This window comes from Gossypium arboreum, chromosome 7 (genome assembly GCF_025698485.1).
Source record: "Gossypium arboreum isolate Shixiya-1 chromosome 7, ASM2569848v2, whole genome shotgun sequence".
NCBI lineage: Eukaryota > Viridiplantae > Streptophyta > Magnoliopsida > Malvales > Malvaceae > Gossypium > Gossypium arboreum.
Window position 1 is genome coordinate 97,319,806 of NC_069076.1, and position 20,926 is coordinate 97,340,731.

General features: G+C 30.9%; 2 protein-coding genes across 3 annotated transcripts; both read left to right on the forward strand.

The window, feature by feature from the left end:
* The first annotated feature begins 6,659 nt into the window (after positions 1–6,659).
* On the forward strand, positions 6,660–9,487 carry LOC108484365 (UPF0426 protein At1g28150, chloroplastic). Of its 2 annotated transcripts, none has more exons than XM_017788130.2 (3): positions 6,660–6,796; positions 6,906–7,016; positions 9,214–9,487. In XM_017788130.2, exons 1-3 carry the CDS (start codon positions 6,755–6,757, stop codon positions 9,388–9,390), a joined length of 330 nt encoding a protein of 109 aa, XP_017643619.1. In that variant the 5' UTR covers positions 6,660–6,754; the 3' UTR covers positions 9,391–9,487. The 2 variants fall into 2 exon arrangements, with proteins under 2 accessions (XP_017643619.1, XP_017643620.1); XM_017788131.2 differs by having other exon boundaries at positions 6,661–6,786; positions 6,896–7,016.
* A 3,597-nt stretch (positions 9,488–13,084) lies between these two features.
* On the forward strand, positions 13,085–17,280 carry LOC108484601 (galactinol--sucrose galactosyltransferase-like). The gene is made up of 4 exons (XM_017788451.2): positions 13,085–14,390; positions 15,929–16,106; positions 16,194–16,561; positions 16,637–17,280. The coding sequence occupies exons 1-4, from the start codon at positions 13,167–13,169 to the stop codon at positions 17,201–17,203; spliced, it is 2,337 nt and encodes a 778-aa protein (XP_017643940.1). The 5' UTR covers positions 13,085–13,166; the 3' UTR covers positions 17,204–17,280.
* Positions 17,281–20,926: the final 3,646 nt, after the last annotated feature.

The following is a 20,926-nucleotide window of genomic DNA, read 5'->3' on the forward strand; positions in this document are numbered from 1 at the left end:
TCATCTTGAGTGAAGAGGCATGGAAAAATATATTGGCATGAAGAATTGAGAATCAAAGAATAGACTAAATTGAATGAAAGCGAAAAGTATAGGGACTAAAGCATAATTTTTGCATAAAAAGAATTTTAGTGATAAATTGAATGTGAGGTTTATTAAACGGGTATTTTGGACTTTTCCCTATTAGAAATTTAAAATGAGAAAATATGTTGGGCACATGGGTAAGTTAGTAGCCATAGATTTTAATAGGAATAACAAAAGAGATATTAGCACACGGCATGACAAAGGCTTTCATTCAATAATATAGCAATGTAATAATACAACGGATACCAATGAGTGTGACATGAGGGAGGTGATCATGACATATTACCACACAACAAATTTCAAATAAAAGCACAAATTATGTCATGGAAAAGGTATCTAAAGATATAGCATGTTAATGCAAGATACCAATTTAATGAGTTTTAAGTCCAAAGTTTGACTAAATCCAACCTAAGCTCTTAACTTAAGTCTAATCCTAAGTTTTAAACTTAAGTCTAATTCTAGTTTTTCTAGTTTTATGTCTAATCCTAAACCTAGTTCTAAGATTAGTCCTAAGTTTAACATAATCTTAAGCCTAGCTCTAAAACTAATTCTAAACCTATAGCATAATTCTAATCCTAAGTCTAACCCCAAGACTCTATATGAATTCTAAAGTAAGGATAATTAAGTTTCGACTCTTCGTCTATTAATTACAATGTTAGTTAGTCATGGAGTCATAAAACTACCATAACTAAACTTTCTCTTATTATATATTATTATGAAAGCAACTTAATATATGTTTGTCCAATGACCTTGTCATATGTGTGTTGTCCTTATAGGATATCCTTAATCTTTTTAGGTTAAATTTGTTATCCCAATATGATTTTATTTTATCTCATAGTAACCACTACATCTTCCTTCATAAAAAAGTCAATTACTAATACACAGTAAATAAATCATTCGTCCTAGAAAAATGATCCGTGGCCACGTTACTTTTCTATATCAACCATGCAATATCTATGAGAGGATATTTTTTCCCCTTATTGGGCTATGACTTCCACTATTGTAAGTAAATATATGCCATATATAAGTTGTATGCCTAACATGCTAGCTTTTAGCTTTATTACCAATTGAACTTAGACTTTCAATGTATCAAAGTATATGAGCTGCATACACATAATCAATTACTGTAAGTCATAATATGATTGTCACAAGTTAATAAATCCCTAAATAAATCTAGTATATATTCAAATTGGGTCTTATTTGATGTATTGTTAGTCCAGACAATCACACCTGTGCCTATTTTTCTAAGAGTCATCCGCTCCAATACCCAATACAAGGTATCTCTTTAATTGGATTTGATGGACGACATAATAGTCATTTGAATCAATTTATTTTTTAATTTTAAGATTATGGACCATATAAATTATCCACTAATATAAGTTGTCTTCTTGCATCATGATCCGACCACATTATGTAACTTAATATTAGTTAAACGTTAAGTATTCAGTGACCTAATATTTGCTTATACATTTTGCTTTTCGTGCAAAAACCATTGAGGAAATATACAAAAGATAATAATATAAATGGTGGAATTTTATAAACCAAATTGTTCAAAAAATTACAAGCATTCATGACAAAATAACTACATTAAGAGCACTATATCCCAACAGTTTTCCACTTGCCCTAGTGAAATAGGTGAGCTACATTTTACTTACTCATACTCTTTACATGTTTCTCAAAATTCTTAACCACTAAAGTCTTGGTAAATGGATCCACAAGGTTTCTTCTAGATGTGACTTTGACTACATTCACTATTTTTTCTGTCATTGTCTCTTATATAATGTGATATTTTTGATCAATGTGTTTTGTCTGTTTATGATTTTTGGTTTCCTTGATGTTATCTATTGTCACATTGTTATTGCAATATAGTGTGATAGCTTTTTCCATATTAGTTATAACTTTGAGATCTGTTAAGAACTTTCAAAGCCAAACTGCTTCTTTTGTAGCCTCAGAAGCAGCCTCATATTTGACCTCCACCATGGAATCAATATTACAACTCTACTTGACACTTCTCCATAGTATGACTCCACCGCCTATGACAAAAACACAGTTTGATGTCAATTTCCTTGAATGCTTATACGTTTGGTAGTCAAAATCTGTATATCTAATAGGAGTTAAATCTCCTTCAAAATATATAAGCATATAATCTCTTATTCTCTATAAATACTAGAGTATATGTTTAACTGTCTGTCAATGTCTTGAACCAAGATTGGCCTGATATCAACCTATGAAACCTACTTCAAAATAAATATCTAGATGTGTGCATAATATAACATACATGAGACTTCCTATTGCCAAAACATAAGGAACCTTTCTCATATGCTCTTTTTTTTTTTTTTTACTGTCATAAAGTAATCCTCCAAAGAGGGATGGAAGCCTGATATAGAAGGTGCATATGTTAGAGTATGTCCAAAGATCAATCATGAGATAATTGTAATCACATACTTGTTTTACCTTGTTTGTTAACAGAAAACGTTGCCATTGTTATTTCAGTTTATTTTTCTGTGTGTGTAAATAAATGATTAATAATAAATTCTTGATAATAATATGATTATTCTTAAAAGGTCCTTAGTCAAGTATTATTGTGGGCTTGGGCAATAATAATACATTGAGACTAATGTGTAGTTGATTGATGACAAAGTGTTGTCATTGACATAGGAATGTCAAAATCAATACATGAGTAGAGAACAACATACTGGACTGACCTACTATGAGTATGTTTCTTGGATTATTATTTAATAATGACAACATTACTCAAAATGATAACTATGTATATTATCCTCAAACTTGAGATCATCATTGTCCCAGTATCGTGAGTCGTATATTTTGTTAGAACCAAACATCTACTGTAACATGTTGTACTATAAAGACTAATGTTGGGTATGTCACTATCTATGTAGTGAGATGTGATTGACGAAGATGGGATTTGTCTCTCTTACATAATGAGAGCAATATCTTAAGCTACTTGATGGAGATAGACTAGAAATGAATGGTCATACTCAAATAAGTTGATATGTGATACCACACTTATTTGTTTATTGTAGTCTACTCAGAATAACAAGAAATATGAGATCGGACTATACAAGTGTGACTATTTCATGATTTGTGCCCAATCTAGATATAAAAGATAAAAAGATATAATAAACGAAAAATTTATCATAGAAAGGTTCTATTGAATCACGACTTCTTGTAACTTGTGTAGTAATGATGCATTGCTAGATGCCACTCATTGCTTATAACATTAAAAATGTTTTAGTATTACTACTAGCATTATAAGAGCCTATAGGGTCACACCCTATTGTTGAAGCGAACAGAATCGAAACACAGTTGGTATTGTGTTTAGTTGTCACATGAATTAAATTAATTATTGAATTAATTTAATTTGACGATTAAATATTAAACACATTATATATACAAACTTGTTGTACAAAAATAGAGAACATAATTAAAATTAATATATGAATTTGATTCATTTAAAATATTAATTGAATATAGTTTATTGAAATTATTAAAATAAATAGTTATAATAATTTCGATCAAAAATAAAAATATAGAAGTTAATATTCTATTGGAAAATAATAATTTAATATTTTCCATATCTTTCTCTAAAAGGAAAAAAGAATAAATTTGTTTTTATTATGTGATATTGAAGAAAATGAATAATATCCTATATAATGTGTATGTTGTCAAAGAAAAAGAAAAAGAGGTCTAGCACCCAATTTTTAATTATTCTCTCTAAAAGGTTCAAAAGAGTTTTTGTTGTTCGTTTTTTTGACTAGGTGGACTACGTAGAGGCCGAGACAGTTTTGTTGCGGCTTGGGATCAGCATTGCGTAGGGGATCAGATCGAAAAAGTATATCTTCAACTTTGTTTCAACCCAATTCGTTCATCATACTTGGATCCATGTTGTTGATCATCAGAATTTTTTTCCATTGTACCACAGGGCGTAGTGGCATTCCAACAACCCTTCTTAAAATTGACAATAGCAAATTGTTCTATTATCTTGTCTATGTATGAAACTTGCGATAAATGTATTGCTTTGTTCTTTCGATCCTTAAGTATTCAAATTCCTAAAATACAGTTGGCTTTACCCAAATCCTTAATACTAAACAGTTGGGTTAACCATAATTTAACTAATGAGAACATCTCTACATCATTCCAAATGAGTAGAATGTCATCGACATAAAGAAAAAAAAAACTATCTTTCCACCCACAATACGTTTGTAAATATAAGATTCATCAACATTTTGCTCAAATTCAATAAGCTTTGATCAAGCTTGCCTGAAGATAACAACGATAAATTTTTAGTGTTTAATTCATGTTTTAAATTTGATTTGATAGAAATTCATAATTAGCTAATACTATTAACAATTAACTTTAATCAAATCAACCCTAAAACCTAAATTAAATCACACCTATCGGACTTATTTGACAAATTAAACAAAAATTTAATAAATTCATAGTTAACATTAAATTTCTATTAACAAAATCATGAAAAATTCAAATATAATAATATTAGCAGTTAATTTTCATCAAATCAACCTTAAAATTCAAATCAAACACTAGAAATTTAACACCATTACCTTTGGGTACCAAAATATATAACTTTTATTAAATACAAGTGCAATATTGGACTAAAAATAACACAAGTATCACATTAAAAGTCAAACTTGAGTACCAAATGATATATTAATCCATATTAAAATGCTTAATATGCTAAGGTTTGTTGCATTATATGGTATTTATGTATTTTAAAAATTAAAACAGTTGGGTAATATGAAAAAAAGTAGGGTAAACTACATTAGTAGTCTCCAACTATGTTTTTTTTTCTTTTTTGGTCACCCAATTATGAAAAGTTACAAAATGGTCACCCAACTATTCAATTTTGTCACCCAACTATGAAAAATTAAAATAGTACTACTACTGGCGAGATATGAGTGTTTGGGGTAGCAGGTGGCATGCTTGTAGCAATGGCATGATGATACAAAATAGTGGACAGGGGGATGTTGAGGGAGGCCATGAGTTATGTGAAGGCTTTAAAAGGGGTAACAGTTGGGTGGTTCGTTATTTGAGTGCTGGAAGGAAGTTTTTGGTTCGAAAGAAGCTCAATATTGGCAGGATCCTTGCCATTCCCTAAGAGGAGTTGCTAAGATTACCGAACATGGCAGTGTTAGAAGAGTTGAGAGTTGTATCTTTTTGAATCTGAGACATTTTTGGTCCATGTTTATCGCACCAATTGTTGATGCAAAGTCCAACAAGAGAGGAGACAATGGTAGCTCTATGTAGGTCAATTCACCTAAAGAGGCGAAGAGCTGGACAAGAACAAGAGGGCAGGTTGACTGAGAACGAGAGTAAAAAGATCTATTCAAAGTAACTTTGGGGTTTCAAAAGGTTGATCTTTTCTTCATTGTTGGAAGAGTATTTATAAGAGAGGTCCTATTGTCCACTGATATGATGTGGCAGGATAAATATTTAGTCCTACCAAATGCATACATGATATTCATAGGTGTGAAGGACATATATCGTGTGGCCCATTTTGTTATGTACTCAATCAATACGAGATAGTTATTCCTAAAAAAACTCTTTATTACATTGAGAGCATGTTCACACTTGAGGAGTATTCACACTTGAAAATGGACACTCTTAGTATCAGAAGGATACCTCTCCCTCAGTATGGGTGGGTGGCCAACCAAGATATTATCTTAGGTAGAGTCAAAAGGGAAGTCAACGCCTTCTATCTTGCCAACACATGTCCAAGTAGCAAAAGGGTATAACAATTTAAAATTTCAAGTAGATATTAATTTGTTTACATGTTAAAAACATGCATAGTAGGAATGTGGATTCAATTATTTTGTTAAAATAATTTAACAATATTGTTTTAATTGAGCTAAGTTGTTAATAATTAAAGTTAAAAGATGTAATTTGATTAAGTCAAAAGTTTAATCTTATTTGAAAGTTGAGGTTAAGTTTAAAATTTATTATGTAACTTACTTAATATACACGACACTTATTGTTGCCAAATAAAATTACAAGTTAAAATCTCTAGTAGTATCGATTAATAGTAAGTTTTTTTTATATATATCTTTAATTTTTGTCTTATATGGGAAAAACTTAAACTTTTGCTATATATTTTTAAAATTTTTAATAATTAAAGCAAAAATTAAGAGTATGTGTTAAATTAATAGTCGTTGTAAAGGTTGAGGAGCTAAATTTATGATTATACCTAATTTTTTAACAAAGTTAATGAGCAAATCAAAAATAGGACCAATTTTAAGTAAATAAAAGTAGAGGACTAAATCCACACAAATCAATAAGTATAGGGACTATCCTCAAAATATAACCATTTAAAATAAGATATTACTAATTGTTGCTCAAAAAAAACTTTTTAAAGAAAAATTAATTTGAAGAAAAACATTGTTTCCAGAAAAGATTTTACATCATTAATTTTTCATTCTTCCTAATTTCCTAATTTGCAAACATATTAGATGTTTCCAGCAACTGATATAAGAATATATGATATATTTGTACCCACAAAAACCTATATGATATATAAAATGATATGATATTTTTATGAGAAAAATTAAAAGAAATTATATTTATATAAAAGCATAAAATCACACAAACCTAAGAGATAAAGAGAAAGAAAAAAAAACTATTTGGTCCTAAAGGAAACATGGGCGTCGTCTGTCTGACCAACTCTTTCTGGTCTGCTCTGGTACTCCAACTCCTCTTCATTTCTTGTGCTTCCATTCTCATTTCCTTCCACTTTCGACATACCTTAATCGTATATTTGTTATTGTTTGTTTTGGCTGAGGACTTGGAAGAAACCTTCGTCGTTTTCCGTGAATTTCAATTCAAATTTCTCCAAGCGGAGGGTCATCAAAGCTTTTTTCTTCGATCCCAATCAAGTGCCCATCCTTAATCAAGCTGTTAAGGTCCGTTGAAACATTCTTTTTCATTTTTAATTACCTAAGAATTTCTTTTTGTTTACAGTTCATCCATGTGGTGTGTTCTTGTAATTCTCGATGTTTGGAATTGGACCTGATTCTGGATTAACTGATAATTACTCTGCGTGCTTTCTTCTTTTTTTTCTTTTCATTGGAATGGATTTTGAGGTTTTGAATCTCTTAAAAGAACCAACTCAATTTGCTGTTTTATTCGAGTTGGATAATAAATTGGCTATGGAGAGATATCCTAACTTGCCAGTGTTTTAAGGAAACTATGTGAGAGATTAGGGGCAAAACAATAATCAAATGTAGGTTACATATCTAGGTGTTTTTCAATTTTAAATGGCGGAAATGATTGATGAACTACTTTGGTTACTAGGAGCCAAATTGCATTTTGGTCTCTCTACTTAGAAAATAGGCAATTTTTCCTTAGATCAAATAGTAAACTGGTCTTTCTATTAAAAACTCCATCCATATCTATGGATAAAAATTGATCTTTATACATCAGCATGAAGTAATCAAATAGTAAATTTGTTCTTTGATCTAACCTATAGACTAATTTGCCCAATTTATTAGTAGAGAGGACAAAATTCAATTTGACTCCTAGTACAACTTCCTCCATGGTACTTTTACCACCACTTTCAGTAATTGCCAACCTTCTTTTAATTCGGAGGATTCTTACTTCATTTTTACAACCTTCCTTTCCAACCTTTGTAGGACAAATGATATCTTGAGTTAGGGAATATTTCTTGTTCCTTATATTGGTCTTCTTATGTAATCTTTGTTACATTTCATAGCAATTTAGGTCTGTTGTCTGCACTTTGATTTAGGCTTTGGAAGTGTTTGACTTTGATGATGAAAGGCCTCTAGAGTAATCTGCTAGCATGCTCTGGATTCAAATAACTTGCTTGTTCATTCTGATCAAACGTGATTTTTATCAAATGTAAAATGCTAGTTCCTGAGTTATTTCAAGATTGGATATCAATTAGGGGACATAACAAAAACATAGAAAGGAGTTCGAATTGATTATATTTGTAAATAGCTGAGCATGATTAACGTCTATGCTCCAATTCAAGGGAGAGTGTAACAAAATCTGTAGAATTATGTAAATAATCCTGGGCTGATCCACATAAGGATTATAAAGTTGATATTTAGGGATTTAACCTCTGTAAGTTGTGTATATACCTCACTTTTGAGGAGAATAATACACAAGGGTACTTTTTTCTCTACTTGTGTCGTTTACTGCAAAGAAAGAGAGGATAAAATTGGCCATGGTGCACAATGAGGGTTTTACATATTATGAAACATGAATGAAATTATAATGTGCTTTGTACATTGCCAAAAGGAGGATGTAATTTGTAAGACGCAAATTAGGGTAAGATACCTATGTTAGAATGGGACAAAAAATCAAAAGAGAGAATGTTTGGAAACTCTGGAAGACTTCATTTCTATGGAGTTGTTGAGGCTATGGTCCCAATACAGAGCGATGGTGTACTACAATCTGCCCGGCCAACCTAATTTAGTTGGTTGAGTTATTGGATTTATTTTGACTAAATAAACTTTGTTTTGTGGCTTTTGGACCTTATTTGATAAAGTTTCAAAGTTTATTTAATAATTAAAAAAAAAAAAAACCAATAACTTGTATATAATATTTTCTAAAAATACTTTTTATATAGATATATTTTCACTATTTTAATATAAAATATTTATTTTTACATCGTAAAAATTTAAAATAATTATAAATTAAATAAAAATAAATTTTCGTTTCGGTAATATGGATTTTGAACTTGTATTCCATAAATTGTTCATATACTTCGATTCTGGTTGGTTTTTGATTTTTCGATTTTACTTAGCCCTAGCATTTAGTCCTCTTGAGGAAGCACCCACTCACTCACGCACATACTGGAGAGATCAGACTGTCTTTGGTTTAGACTTTAGTCCTCGCGTGTAAGGTTTAAATAGAGATGGCAAAAAAGCAGCATGGGGTGGATTTTTGCCCGGATGGTAGATCGATAAAGTTTTAAGTGGAAGCTTGTCATGGTTGTATGGTCTAAACATGTCCTAAAAGAACTTCTGAAATGGTCATTGGTTGATGATTTCTTTTTTCACTTTGTGTTTCATGTTAAAATGTAATGTAGGTTATATTATCCAAACTCGGTGTTAATGCCATGGATTTCTTGTTTAGGAGCCAGTAGCCTTCATGGGTGGGATGTTTGCTGGGATTTTAAGGCTTGATTTGAATGAAGAGCCATTAAAGGAATGGGTTGCTAGAACTGTGGAAGCCTCTAACATCAGTGAGGATGATATTTCTGAAGGACTCCAGGAGGAAGAAGACACCCCTCAACAAATTGAGATTGATTGAAATCTAATCCCTTGTTTGCAAAGTTGTTCCATAATACCGCAACCTTACTCTTTCTTTCTTATATCTATGGTATTATAGTGTATTTGACTTGTATCAATTCTGATTTATATATAAGAACAAAAAAAAGTACTAAACATTTATAGTCCAAAAAATTTATTATTATTATTTTTCAAAATGGTGAAAGATCTCGAAAAGACTTCAGTAATTAAAGTTTTATATTTATTTCGGAAAAGAAAACACAACATAAAATTATAAAGTAAATAAAATATTTATAAAAAAGATCTCTTAAGAAAAATTGATTCTCCTGGATTTGTTTTAGACAAAAAATAGTGATGTTTTTCTTTCACAATCTAAGTATTACATAACATTTTTAATTTAATTAAGTATAAAAGAGACTATTTAACAAATCTCTTTATTAGGCAAACAAAAAAGTGTGGCTCAAACATTATAGTAGAACTGTTTATAGGTGTTATTCATTCTTGAAGGTTGGTTTGAGTAAATTTTTTTTAGCCCAATCCAACTTGATTTTGAAGTTAGATATTTATTATAAATATTATCAATATAAAAAGTTTATATACATTATTTCAAAATTTAAAATTTAATCTTTATATTTTAATTTTGAGACATTGAGTTTTATATTTTTTAATTTAAAATTTTTATCTTCCATTTAATATTGCCATTAAAGTTAACTGACAAAGGTAAATTAATTTTTTAGCCTTCAATATTTATAGTTTTTGGTCAATTTAGTCTTTATCCTTTAAAAGTACATAAATTGTAAAAATATTTTTATATTTTAAATAAAAATATAAAAATTAAAAATTGTAATTATTTAAAAATTAAATTAAAATATCCTTTCTTTAAAACTAAAAAAATAAACAAAAAAAAACTCTTTAAAAATAAAAAATAAAAATGATCTTAAAAATATAAACTAAAATTTCAAAATTCAATATTATTTAAACTAGACTGAATCGGCTAGTTAGATTGGGAGCTAGTTGTGGTATTTTTCTAGTGAGAAATAAAAATCGGTTGACCTACGAATTGGTATGAACTGGTTGAATCAAGCTATAAAATTGATTGAACCGACAATTGAATCAATTTTGAACTAGCCTAACTAATTGGTTTCCAAAATGAGTTGTTCGACCGGTTTAGAATAAATATATTATTAAAAAATAAAAAATTAAAAATATAAAAATAAGTTCAATTGTCAATTCAAGTGATTTTTAGTCTACTTCAACTAGCCTGTATCAGTTCATGGGTATATTGTTTTATTTTTGTCTTTCTTTTAAATTTTAAACTTTTTAGCCTTCAACATTTATAGTATTTTGTCAATTTGATCTATACTCTTTAAAAGTATTTTTTAATTAAAATTTATTTATTTTCTTATTTTAAACAAAAACATAAAAATTATAATTTTTAACAAATAAATAATAATAATAATAAACTCTTTTAAAGTAAAAATAAAAATAAAAATAAATTTTAAAAAATTCTAAAATTCAATGTTATCTAGATTGAATCGGACCGGTTGGATCAAGAACCAACTAGGGTATCAGTTCTATGAGAGGTAAAAGTCAAATTGACCCGAGAGCCAATACAAACTGGTTGAACCGAGCTAAAAAATTAATTGAATCAATTTTTATATATTTTTAATGATTTATTTGCTGTGAATTAGTTGAACCTATCATTCTAAGAACTACGGTTAGACTAATTCAAAATTGGTTTAATCAAATTTTTTATTTCGGTTCAATATCTCAGTTTTTGCTAATTAGGGAAGAAACTCGTGAATAAATGAGGGTATAAATGAAATAATTGCTTTTTCCCTAATCGTTAGAGCATTGAATTGGGATTGAGAAGGGGACTAAGGAATGGTTATTCCTAGTCCAGTTATAATAGAGTGTTAAACAACTCCACCCGATCCAAACAAACCAAACATTTGTAATAGAATGGAATAGTCATTCAACCCAACCAAACATACTGTTTGTATTTACCCGCTCGCCCTTGTCTCCTTCTCTACCAAAACATGATATCCATGGCTAAATTCTTCCCTTGGCTCTCCTCTAACCATATTTTTGAATTATTACCGACTTCCTATATAACAATTTTTTCTATTCACAAAAATATTTTGTTTTTATGATTAAAAGGAAAATATAGATAAAATAAATATGTATAATTTTATTATTAACTACTATATATTATATTTTTTACTTGGTAGTTTTTTTTTTTTTTACTTTTCATAATTTACAATATTTTATTTTTTGCTTGGCATATTTTCTTGCTAGCTATTAGCATGGTTATTATTATAGAGGTGTTCATGGGCCGGGCCGGGTTCAATAAAAAAATTAGACTTATTTATTAGGCTCGGGCCCGATTCAGCCCAAAAAATGAGCCAAAAATTTTGCCCAATCCGGACCCGGATAAAAATGTTAAAAGCAGGCTGACTCGATTAGCTCAGATTAATTTTTATATTATTTTTAAATATACATAATACATCAAAATATTAAAAACATCAAAATAAATATTTCCCAACAAATTGAAAATAAATTTTAAAAAATGTATACTTAAATAATACTAAGATATATGTAACTTAACAAGCAAATGTCTCTAAAATAATAAAAAATTTAACAAATGCCTTTAAAATAATAACAAATTTAACAATAAAATAAGTTTTATACAATATCCAAACGATAACAATAAAATAGTAACAATATAATAGTAAAATGGTAGCAAAATAGGGAGAAAACAACAAAAAAATAATATTAAAAAAATAAATTTTTTTATCATTTAGTGAATTCGAATAGGACTAGGCCCGGGTCAAAAATGCCTTATTCAAGGCCAAACCAATTTTTAATAAAAATTTTAAAAAGTAGATAAAAACAAAAATGATCAATGTCAATGATAAGTAATTAATTCTTTTATTTTATACTAACTTCTAATATTATATACGTTTTATGTAATTTTATATGTTTAATATTTAATTAATTTATTAAATAATTTATTTTTAATTACAATAATTAATATAAAATAATATGACTTATTTAAATTATAAAATATAATTAAGAAATTAATTCAAATATTAATTTTTATTAATTTATTATATAAAATAAAATTACCCTTAAGTTAGTACCGTGACACTAATGCCATAAAATACTTAAAATAAATATGGATAGATATCATATAAAAAGACAAAGTATGGATAATATAAAAGTTAAATGCATACATTCTTTTACACGTGGAAAGAAATCTAGTAACAACAATCTGATACTGTATATAAAAGGAATGCCATAGACCATCTCACGCAACACGTGGCTGTTAGAATCTTTTGATTTTCTAGATTAATAACAATTGTCAAATTTCAGTTTTGATCCTTAAATTATACTATCAAATTTGAAATTTGATTTTATATTTAAATTTTGACATAATTTAATATATCAACTTTTATAATATTATTAATTATTTTAAATATTTTATTATGATTAAAATTTTTCATTAAATTCATATTATTACTATATGTTTTTTTTTTAATTTCAAAATATCTGAGGTTAAATTTTTAAATAGGAAAAGCAAAAAGGTTAAATTAAAATGTATAGAGAGTCTTGGAGAAACTTTTAATATTTTAGTTTGTGGAATCATTCCAGTATACACAAAGCTTAAAACGCCTCTATAAATACCACCGCGTATCCCTGCATTGCTCTCACTCAAATTCTAGATTATTTTCCTTGTCTCCCTTGCCAACCTCTCCTTCTCTACCAAACCTTGACATACATCACCACAATCATTCCATGGCTCCTCCAAGCATAACCAAGAATGCCCTGGATGGAATAGGGCTAGCTGATGATCATGTATTCATGTCAATAACCTTGAAAGGAACAAATTTCCTTGCTAATGGCCAACCAATTCTCTCCAATGTCCCTCAAAACATTGTAGCCACCCCATCACCGTTTTCTTCTCTAGACAAATCCAAGGGCACAGTAGGATGCTTTGTTGGATTCGACACTGAGGAACCAAAAAGCCAACACGTAGTGTCCATAGGCAAGCTCAACTGCATAGGGTTCATGAGCATATTCAGGTTCAAAGTCTGGTGGACCACCCACTGGGTTGGAAACAGTGGAAAAGACTTGGAGCATGAGACTCAGATGATGATGTTGGACAAAGATGAGTCTGTACGTCCTTACGTTCTGCTCCTTCCACTTCTTGAAGGCCCTTTCAGGGCTTCTCTCCAGCCAGGAATTGATGACAATGTAGACATCTGCATGGAAAGTGGGTCCACGCAGGTGTCTAGGTCTACTTTCCGGAGTTGCCTGTATATGCATGTTGGTGATGATCCGTATAAACTCGTCAAAGAGGCCATGAAGGTGGCCAGGCACCATCTGGGGACCTTCAAGCTTCTCGACGAGAAAACTCCACCAGGTGTCGTAGACAAATTTGGTTGGTGCACTTGGGATGCTTTTTACCTTAATGTACACCCTAAAGGTGTTTGGGAAGGGGTGAAGGGCCTAGCTGAAGGTGGTTGCCCTCCTGGGATGGTCCTTATTGATGATGGGTGGCAGTCCATTTGTCATGACGATGACCCCATCAGCGATAAAGAAGGCATGAATCGAACTTCAGCTGGTGAGCAAATGCCGTGTAGGCTCATAAAAATGGAAGAAAATTATAAGTTTAGGGAGTATGAAAGTATTAAGTTAGGTAATAAGAAGGGGATGGGTGCCTTTATTAGGGACCTAAAAGAAGAATATAAGACCATAGAATATGTGTATGTGTGGCATGCATTATGTGGATATTGGGGTGGGATAAGACCGAAAGTCCAAGGAATGCCACCCGCGAAGGTAGTAACTCCTAAATTGTCGCAGGGGTTGAAGATGACAATGGAAGATTTAGCAGTAGACAAGATTGTGAATAATGGGGTAGGCTTGGTCCCGCCGGAAGCAGTCCACGAGATGTATGAAGGACTTCATTCTCATCTTCAATCGGTGGGGATTGATGGCGTCAAGGTTGACGTAATCCATGTAAGTTCTCCAACCTCTCTTTTAAGATTTTCTTCTTTTATTCCAGGATTATTATAAATTTGAATAAATTTCTACTTTTTTGTAAATTAGAAATTTAATTTTATTACTTTTTTAAAATTTTATTATTCTTTCTTCATTTAAAAGTTGTTGTTACCATTGTTGATTTTTTTATTAAATTCTCAAGCGTGAGATTTTATTTTTTAAATATTTATTTAATAGTGATATAATAATAAAAATAATATTGAAAATATTAATTATGATTTTTCTTAAAATATTTACTTGAATTTTTATAAAAATAATTTTTATGGAATAGTATTTTTTAAAAATTAACATGATATTTTAATTGAAATAATTAGCAATATTAATTATTTAAATTAAATGATGTTATAGAAGTAACAGATAAAGTTAGTCAAAATTAAAGTATATAAATTAAGTTTTAGTAATATTAATTATATAAATGTATTAATAACATTATAAAAATATAAGGAACAAATTATCTTAACTATTTTTATAAAATCTAAAAGAAATATATAGATTAAGGACTCCAACGTCACTAATGATTGATTAGTGAGTTGAGTATGAAAGTAAAACATCATTGATAAATATTAAAATTATACATATATTTTAATTTAATATATAGTTATATATGAATTTTAAATTGATATAATTATATACATAAAATTTTAATTATGGTTCAAATGTATGCTTAAAACTTTAATTTTAATTTAATCATACACATTTTAAAAAATAAAGATATCAATTTATTTTTATATTAAATAAATATAATTATTATTTATACAATATATAAACTTCTATTACATTAATAATTAATTTATCTCATTAATAAATAAATGTACCAGCATGTAATATTTATGTAATTCAGATAGCATTTGCATGGTAGGAATGAAGAGGCTGTGGTGCAAAAAGATTGGTTAATTGTGATTGCAGGGTTTAGTACACGACAGCACCATTTTCAGGTTCCTTGGCACGTGTCCCCTGTTTAGATGAGCGAGTGAATGAGGTATAAAATGGTATAATTGTCAGCGGTGAGATGGGTACCAATACAATGTATTTGGCATGACGTGCATAAAATTTTGGATCGTCATTTCAAGGATCAGGCTTTACAATAAAAACTCGTCGTCACATAGCTAAAGCTAGCGGTGGCAATTTGGCAAGCTCCTTTTGTAGGATATTTAAATATATTTAGAATTGAATTTGGTTGATTTATTCTGTTTAAATTAAATTAATTATTAAAAATCTATTAAAAATTATAAAATCTAGTTGAATTGATTTTAATTTAATCAATTAATTTTATATTAATTCACAAGTCAATTAATTTTTTATCTTATTTTAAATTATATATGGATCAGTTTTTAATTTAATTGGACTGTCCAATCGGATTTTGTTGGTTTTACTAAATTTAGCAAGTGTATTTTTTATTTTGTAACATTTTAAATGCTTCTAATGCACAGTACAACAAATCCCCAGTTTTCACCAAGCTTTTGCGTATGTTATTTAGCTAATTTGCTGTATTTCAGTTGCTTGAGATGCTGGCGGAGGAGTTCGGCGGACGTGTAGATCTGGCCAAAGCTTATTACAAGGCTTTAACTGCTTCTATCAGGAAACATTTCAAAGGAAATGGCATTATCGCTAGCATGGAGCACTGTAATGACTTCTTTTTCCTTGGAACAGAGGCCATTTCACTTGGTCGTGTTGGTATGTACTTGAAAACTAAAATAAGAAAAAAAAAAAAGTATGGGATTAAGTCTAGATTTAATATAATATCATTCTGTGCTGTCATAGGTGATGATTTCTGGTGCACTGACCCCTCAGGCGATCCACATGGGACCTATTGGCTTCAAGGTTGCCACATGGTGCACTGTGCCTACAACAGCTTGTGGATGGGCAATTTCATACAACCCGATTGGGACATGTTCCAATCAACTCATCAATGTGCTGAATTCCATGCCGCATCTCGAGCTATATCTGGTGGACCCATTTATATAAGTGACTCAGTCGGACAACACAATTTCAAGTTGCTAAAGAGCCTTGCATTGCCTGATGGATCCATCTTAAGATGCCAACACTATGCTCTCCCAACAAGAGATTGCCTATTTGAAGACCCTTTGCATGATGGGAAAACAATGCTCAAGATTTGGAACCTCAACAAAGTAAGATTTTACTGTAATCACTAAATTATAAGTAAATTTTTATTTTGGTCAATTAATCATTTGCATTGACATCAGTTTACAGGAGTTTTAGGACTGTTCAACTGTCAAGGGGGTGGATGGTCCCGTGAATCTCGAAGGAATGAGAGTGCCTCTCAGTTTTCAGCCAGGGTAGGCTGTTTTGCAAGCCCTAAAGACGTGGAATGGAGCAATGGCAAGAACCCTGTTTCGGTGGATGGTGTGAGCATCTTTGCTGTATACATGTACCAGAAAAGGGAGCTAATGCTGATGAAACCATCAGATAAAGTAGAGGTTTCACTTGAGCCGTTCAATTACGAGCTACTTACAGTTTCCCCTGTGACACTATTACCAAGAAAGAACATCCACTTTGCTCCCATCGGGCTTGTGAACATGCTTAATACCGGTGGTGCAATTCAGTCGACGGTGTTGGGTGATGGTGAAAATCTGGTAAGGATTGGAGTAAAAGGAAGTGGAGAAATGAGGGTGTACGCTTCAAAGAAGCCGATGGCCTGCAAAATTGATGAGACACTGACCGAGTTCAATTATGAAGAGCAGATGATCACGGTTCACGTTCCATGGCCGCTAAGTTCTTCAAGCTTATCAATTGTGGAATACCTGTTTTAACTTTCAAGCACCCAGAAACCAGAGCATGTTTTAAATGCAAAAAAATAAAAATAAAATAAATAGAATGAAAAGAAGAAGGGAAATCTTATTTGATTAAAAGATAAAAGAAAAAAAAATTATAAAATGGTATAATTATGTCTTTTTTTATTTACTTTATTATTATTTTTTGGAATAATAAGAGATATAATCAAAACACTAGAGTATTAGCCACTCCTCTATTGCTAGATAATCCCTAATAAGAAAGCCTTCAATACCAAGTGAGGCGATGGCTCTAGCTGGAACTTTTGTTGCAATCTGAATCCTAGCTTCGCCATAAAGTCATCTGACTGGTTATCATCTTTACTATTTCCCACAAACTAGTATTTTAAAAGCAAGGAGAAGAAGCTGTCAATTGCCCGTTGGGGTATAATCAGGGGCAAAGTCAGAAAATTTTTTTAGGAAAGTCCGGATAAAATTTTAATTTTTTATAGTTTATATTTTTATAATTTGTAAAGGATTAAATTAAATTTTTATAATTTTAAGGAGGGCCAAAGTACAATTTTATCTTTACTAATTTAAAATTTTTAAAAAATTTTAAGGGCCTAAAATAAAATTTTCTATTTTAGAGAGAGCCGGGGCCATGCCAACCCCCCTGGCTACGCCCCTGGGTATAATCCTTACCCACACAGCTCTACCCATATCACACTCTTGAATGGCATGAACTATAGTTTCCACGCAATGACCACAAACTTGACATGAAGCATAATCCATCATACCACGTCGACTACTTTCCTCATTAGTCAAGAGTCTACTCTAGGCAAATAGCCGTAAAAATTGTTCAACTCTTTGGGAGCATCTATCTCCCAAACTTTTCACCAAATTGCATTTACGGGGTCCTAGTTTTCTCCCATTAGGAGCATATAACCAGCTATGGGCACGGATACGCATTACAAGTACGACACAATACAGACACGGTAACATTATAGTTTTTAAAAAATGAGGACACAAATATGATTAGATATGACAATAAAAAAGTACTTTTATGAAATGAAAATATTGATATTTTTCATTAATATATAATGGATTCTTTTCCATTAAACTCTCTTGTCATTACATAAAATACAACAAAACATACTAATACATTTTTACTTTTTTAGTAATTTATTTTACTTTTTTTTTTTGGAAAAAAATCTAAAACTTTATATCCAACCTAGTATTTTAAATTAATTTACAAATAGCCCAAGACAGGACCTTGGGCTGCCTACAATAATAAACGTAAATTAAATTCGACCTAATATTTTGAATTAATTTCAAATAGCCCAAGATAGGACCTTGGGTTGCTTCAAATTTATCTAAGAAAAAAACAAAATCCTAAAACTTTCAGGCTTCAAAAAGCCTTTCATTTCCTTCCATGAAAACCCTTCAATTTTTAGGCTTCAAAAAACTTTTCATTTCCTTTCACGAAAAAATAACTATCAGGGGGGAAAAAAATTTAAAACTCTGCTTCCCCTTTCACTCTTAACTGTGGGTTTTCAATCCGGGGTCTCTATCCATCGTGACTGTGTTCGACCTTTTTTGTACGTATTTCGGCGTGTCCGTGTCCAACACACGTACGACATCGGTACGAGAAAGGATGAGTCATGTCTGTGCTTCCTAAATAACTAGCAACAACATAGTAATTCCCATCCTCCGCCTACCTTCAAAAGCATGAGGCTTCACCAGTCCCGTTCTTGACATTTTTGGGGCCCTAAGCAAAACAATAAAATAGGGTTTTAGGTTCCTTAAAAGTTGGAGAAAATTTTTTTAAGTCTTTTAAAAGTTGGTAAAAAAAACTTTTGGGCACTTAAAAGTTGGTTTAATTTTTTTTAACCTTTAAAAGTTAAAAAAATAACTTTTTGAGCCACTTGAAAACTAGAAAATGATATTTTAGACCCACTTTAATGGCGGCCACACCTCCAAACAACCCCAGGGCTGGTCATGGGCTTCACCATTATGTTCTTCAAGAGGCCAAAATAGTTACAATCTTTGTAACGATTGGTTGACCTAATTCCCGTTGTATAACCTCCTAGTTCCAGTCTCTATGTTCAGTCACCATTGTATTATCCAAAACCTCATATTCTCTTTATCTACATTATGGCAATAGTTCTTTAATGGCTTAAGACTGGAGATCCATCTATCAAGCCAAAATTGAACTCATCTTTGATACTAATTGTGAAATATAGGAGCACTTTTGGCTTATCAATGTTCATAGGACAACGTCAATATGTATTTTTTTCCAACAACCCGAACCCATGAAACTAAAGTTTTTGTTACTACATTATACCCTATCTTCAAAATTGTAGACTTGTAATGTTCAACCAAATGCCTTAATCCTAATCCATCGCATTTAATAGGTTGACACAAAGAATTCCAATTAACAAAGGCAAATTTCACTTTGTATGCGAATCAAATGAAGATACTCACTAGTTTCTCAATCTCCTTACGAATTCCAATTAGAATCAGTGCCATTTTCATAAGATAATTAAGATCAGCAAATAACACCGATTTTTTGCTAAAGTCAATAATAAATTGATATGTGCAACTCATAACCCTTTTATGAAATAATGAAACACTTAAATATATAGTTAAATCATCAACTTTCCTAAAGCTCAAGAATCTAGAAAATTGATCTGGTAAAACGCTCTCAACATTAGTTAAAAGAAACAAATATTAGTATTATTATTAACTTTATGACTAGAGTAAGTACATAACTACTGTAAGATATTTTAGATCACTTTTGCTTGGTTCAAGTCAGTTTTGTAGAAAAAGGTTAGGTTATCCCTTTCTTTCAATTGATGTAGGTTTCAAGAACACTTTACTTGAGATTGTTTGAGGAACGATAATGATCCTCTTGTTACCACTCAGAGTTTCACTCCTGCAATTAGAGGTAGAGGAAATCCTCGTGGTGGTTTTGTATCGAGGGGTAGTCAGAGAAGAGGAACTGAGTTTGCAGTTCAACAACTGTGTGAGCTTACATGATCTGAACTCGAGAAGAGAGTGATGCTACTGATGTTGTAACAAGTATATTCTTTTATATTTTGCACCTATGCATGCTTTAATTGACCCTAGCTCTACTCTTTTTATACAAATTCTAGCTTCATCAGAGAAATTGAAATATGAAATATCGAAAGTAGCAATAGTTGTTTCAAGTCATTTGAGACAAACTGTGCTTGTTGACCAAGTGTGTAGGGGGTGCCCATTAGAAATCCATAAGATATTGTTTCTTATTGATTTGTTGATCATGTCGTCTGGCGATTTTGATGTAATTTTGGGAATGGACTGGTTAACTGAACATGATGTGATTTTGGACTTCCATAAAAAAAAAGGTTTTTTGTCCAAATTTCGTAAGGCGAAATTATTGAAGTTAAAGACATCAGATCTAGTAGTTCTATTCGTATCATTTCATCGGTTGGAGCTAATAAGCTTCTGAATCAAGGCTGCGAAGTATATGTAGTCTATATTATTAACTCGAACTCAGATGGAAGCCAAATAAGCAAGATACGGACAACATGTGAGTTTCTAGAAGAAAATTGCCAAAATTGCCTCTTGATCGTGAGGTTGAGTTTGCAATTTAAGTTTACCCGGGTACAACTCTTGTGTTAATTGCCCTGACAGTAAACAGGTTTTTAGCGGCGTTTGGGGAAAAAACGCAGCTATATATTGAGCATTAGCGGCGCTTTTTGAAAAACGCCGCTATAGATTGAG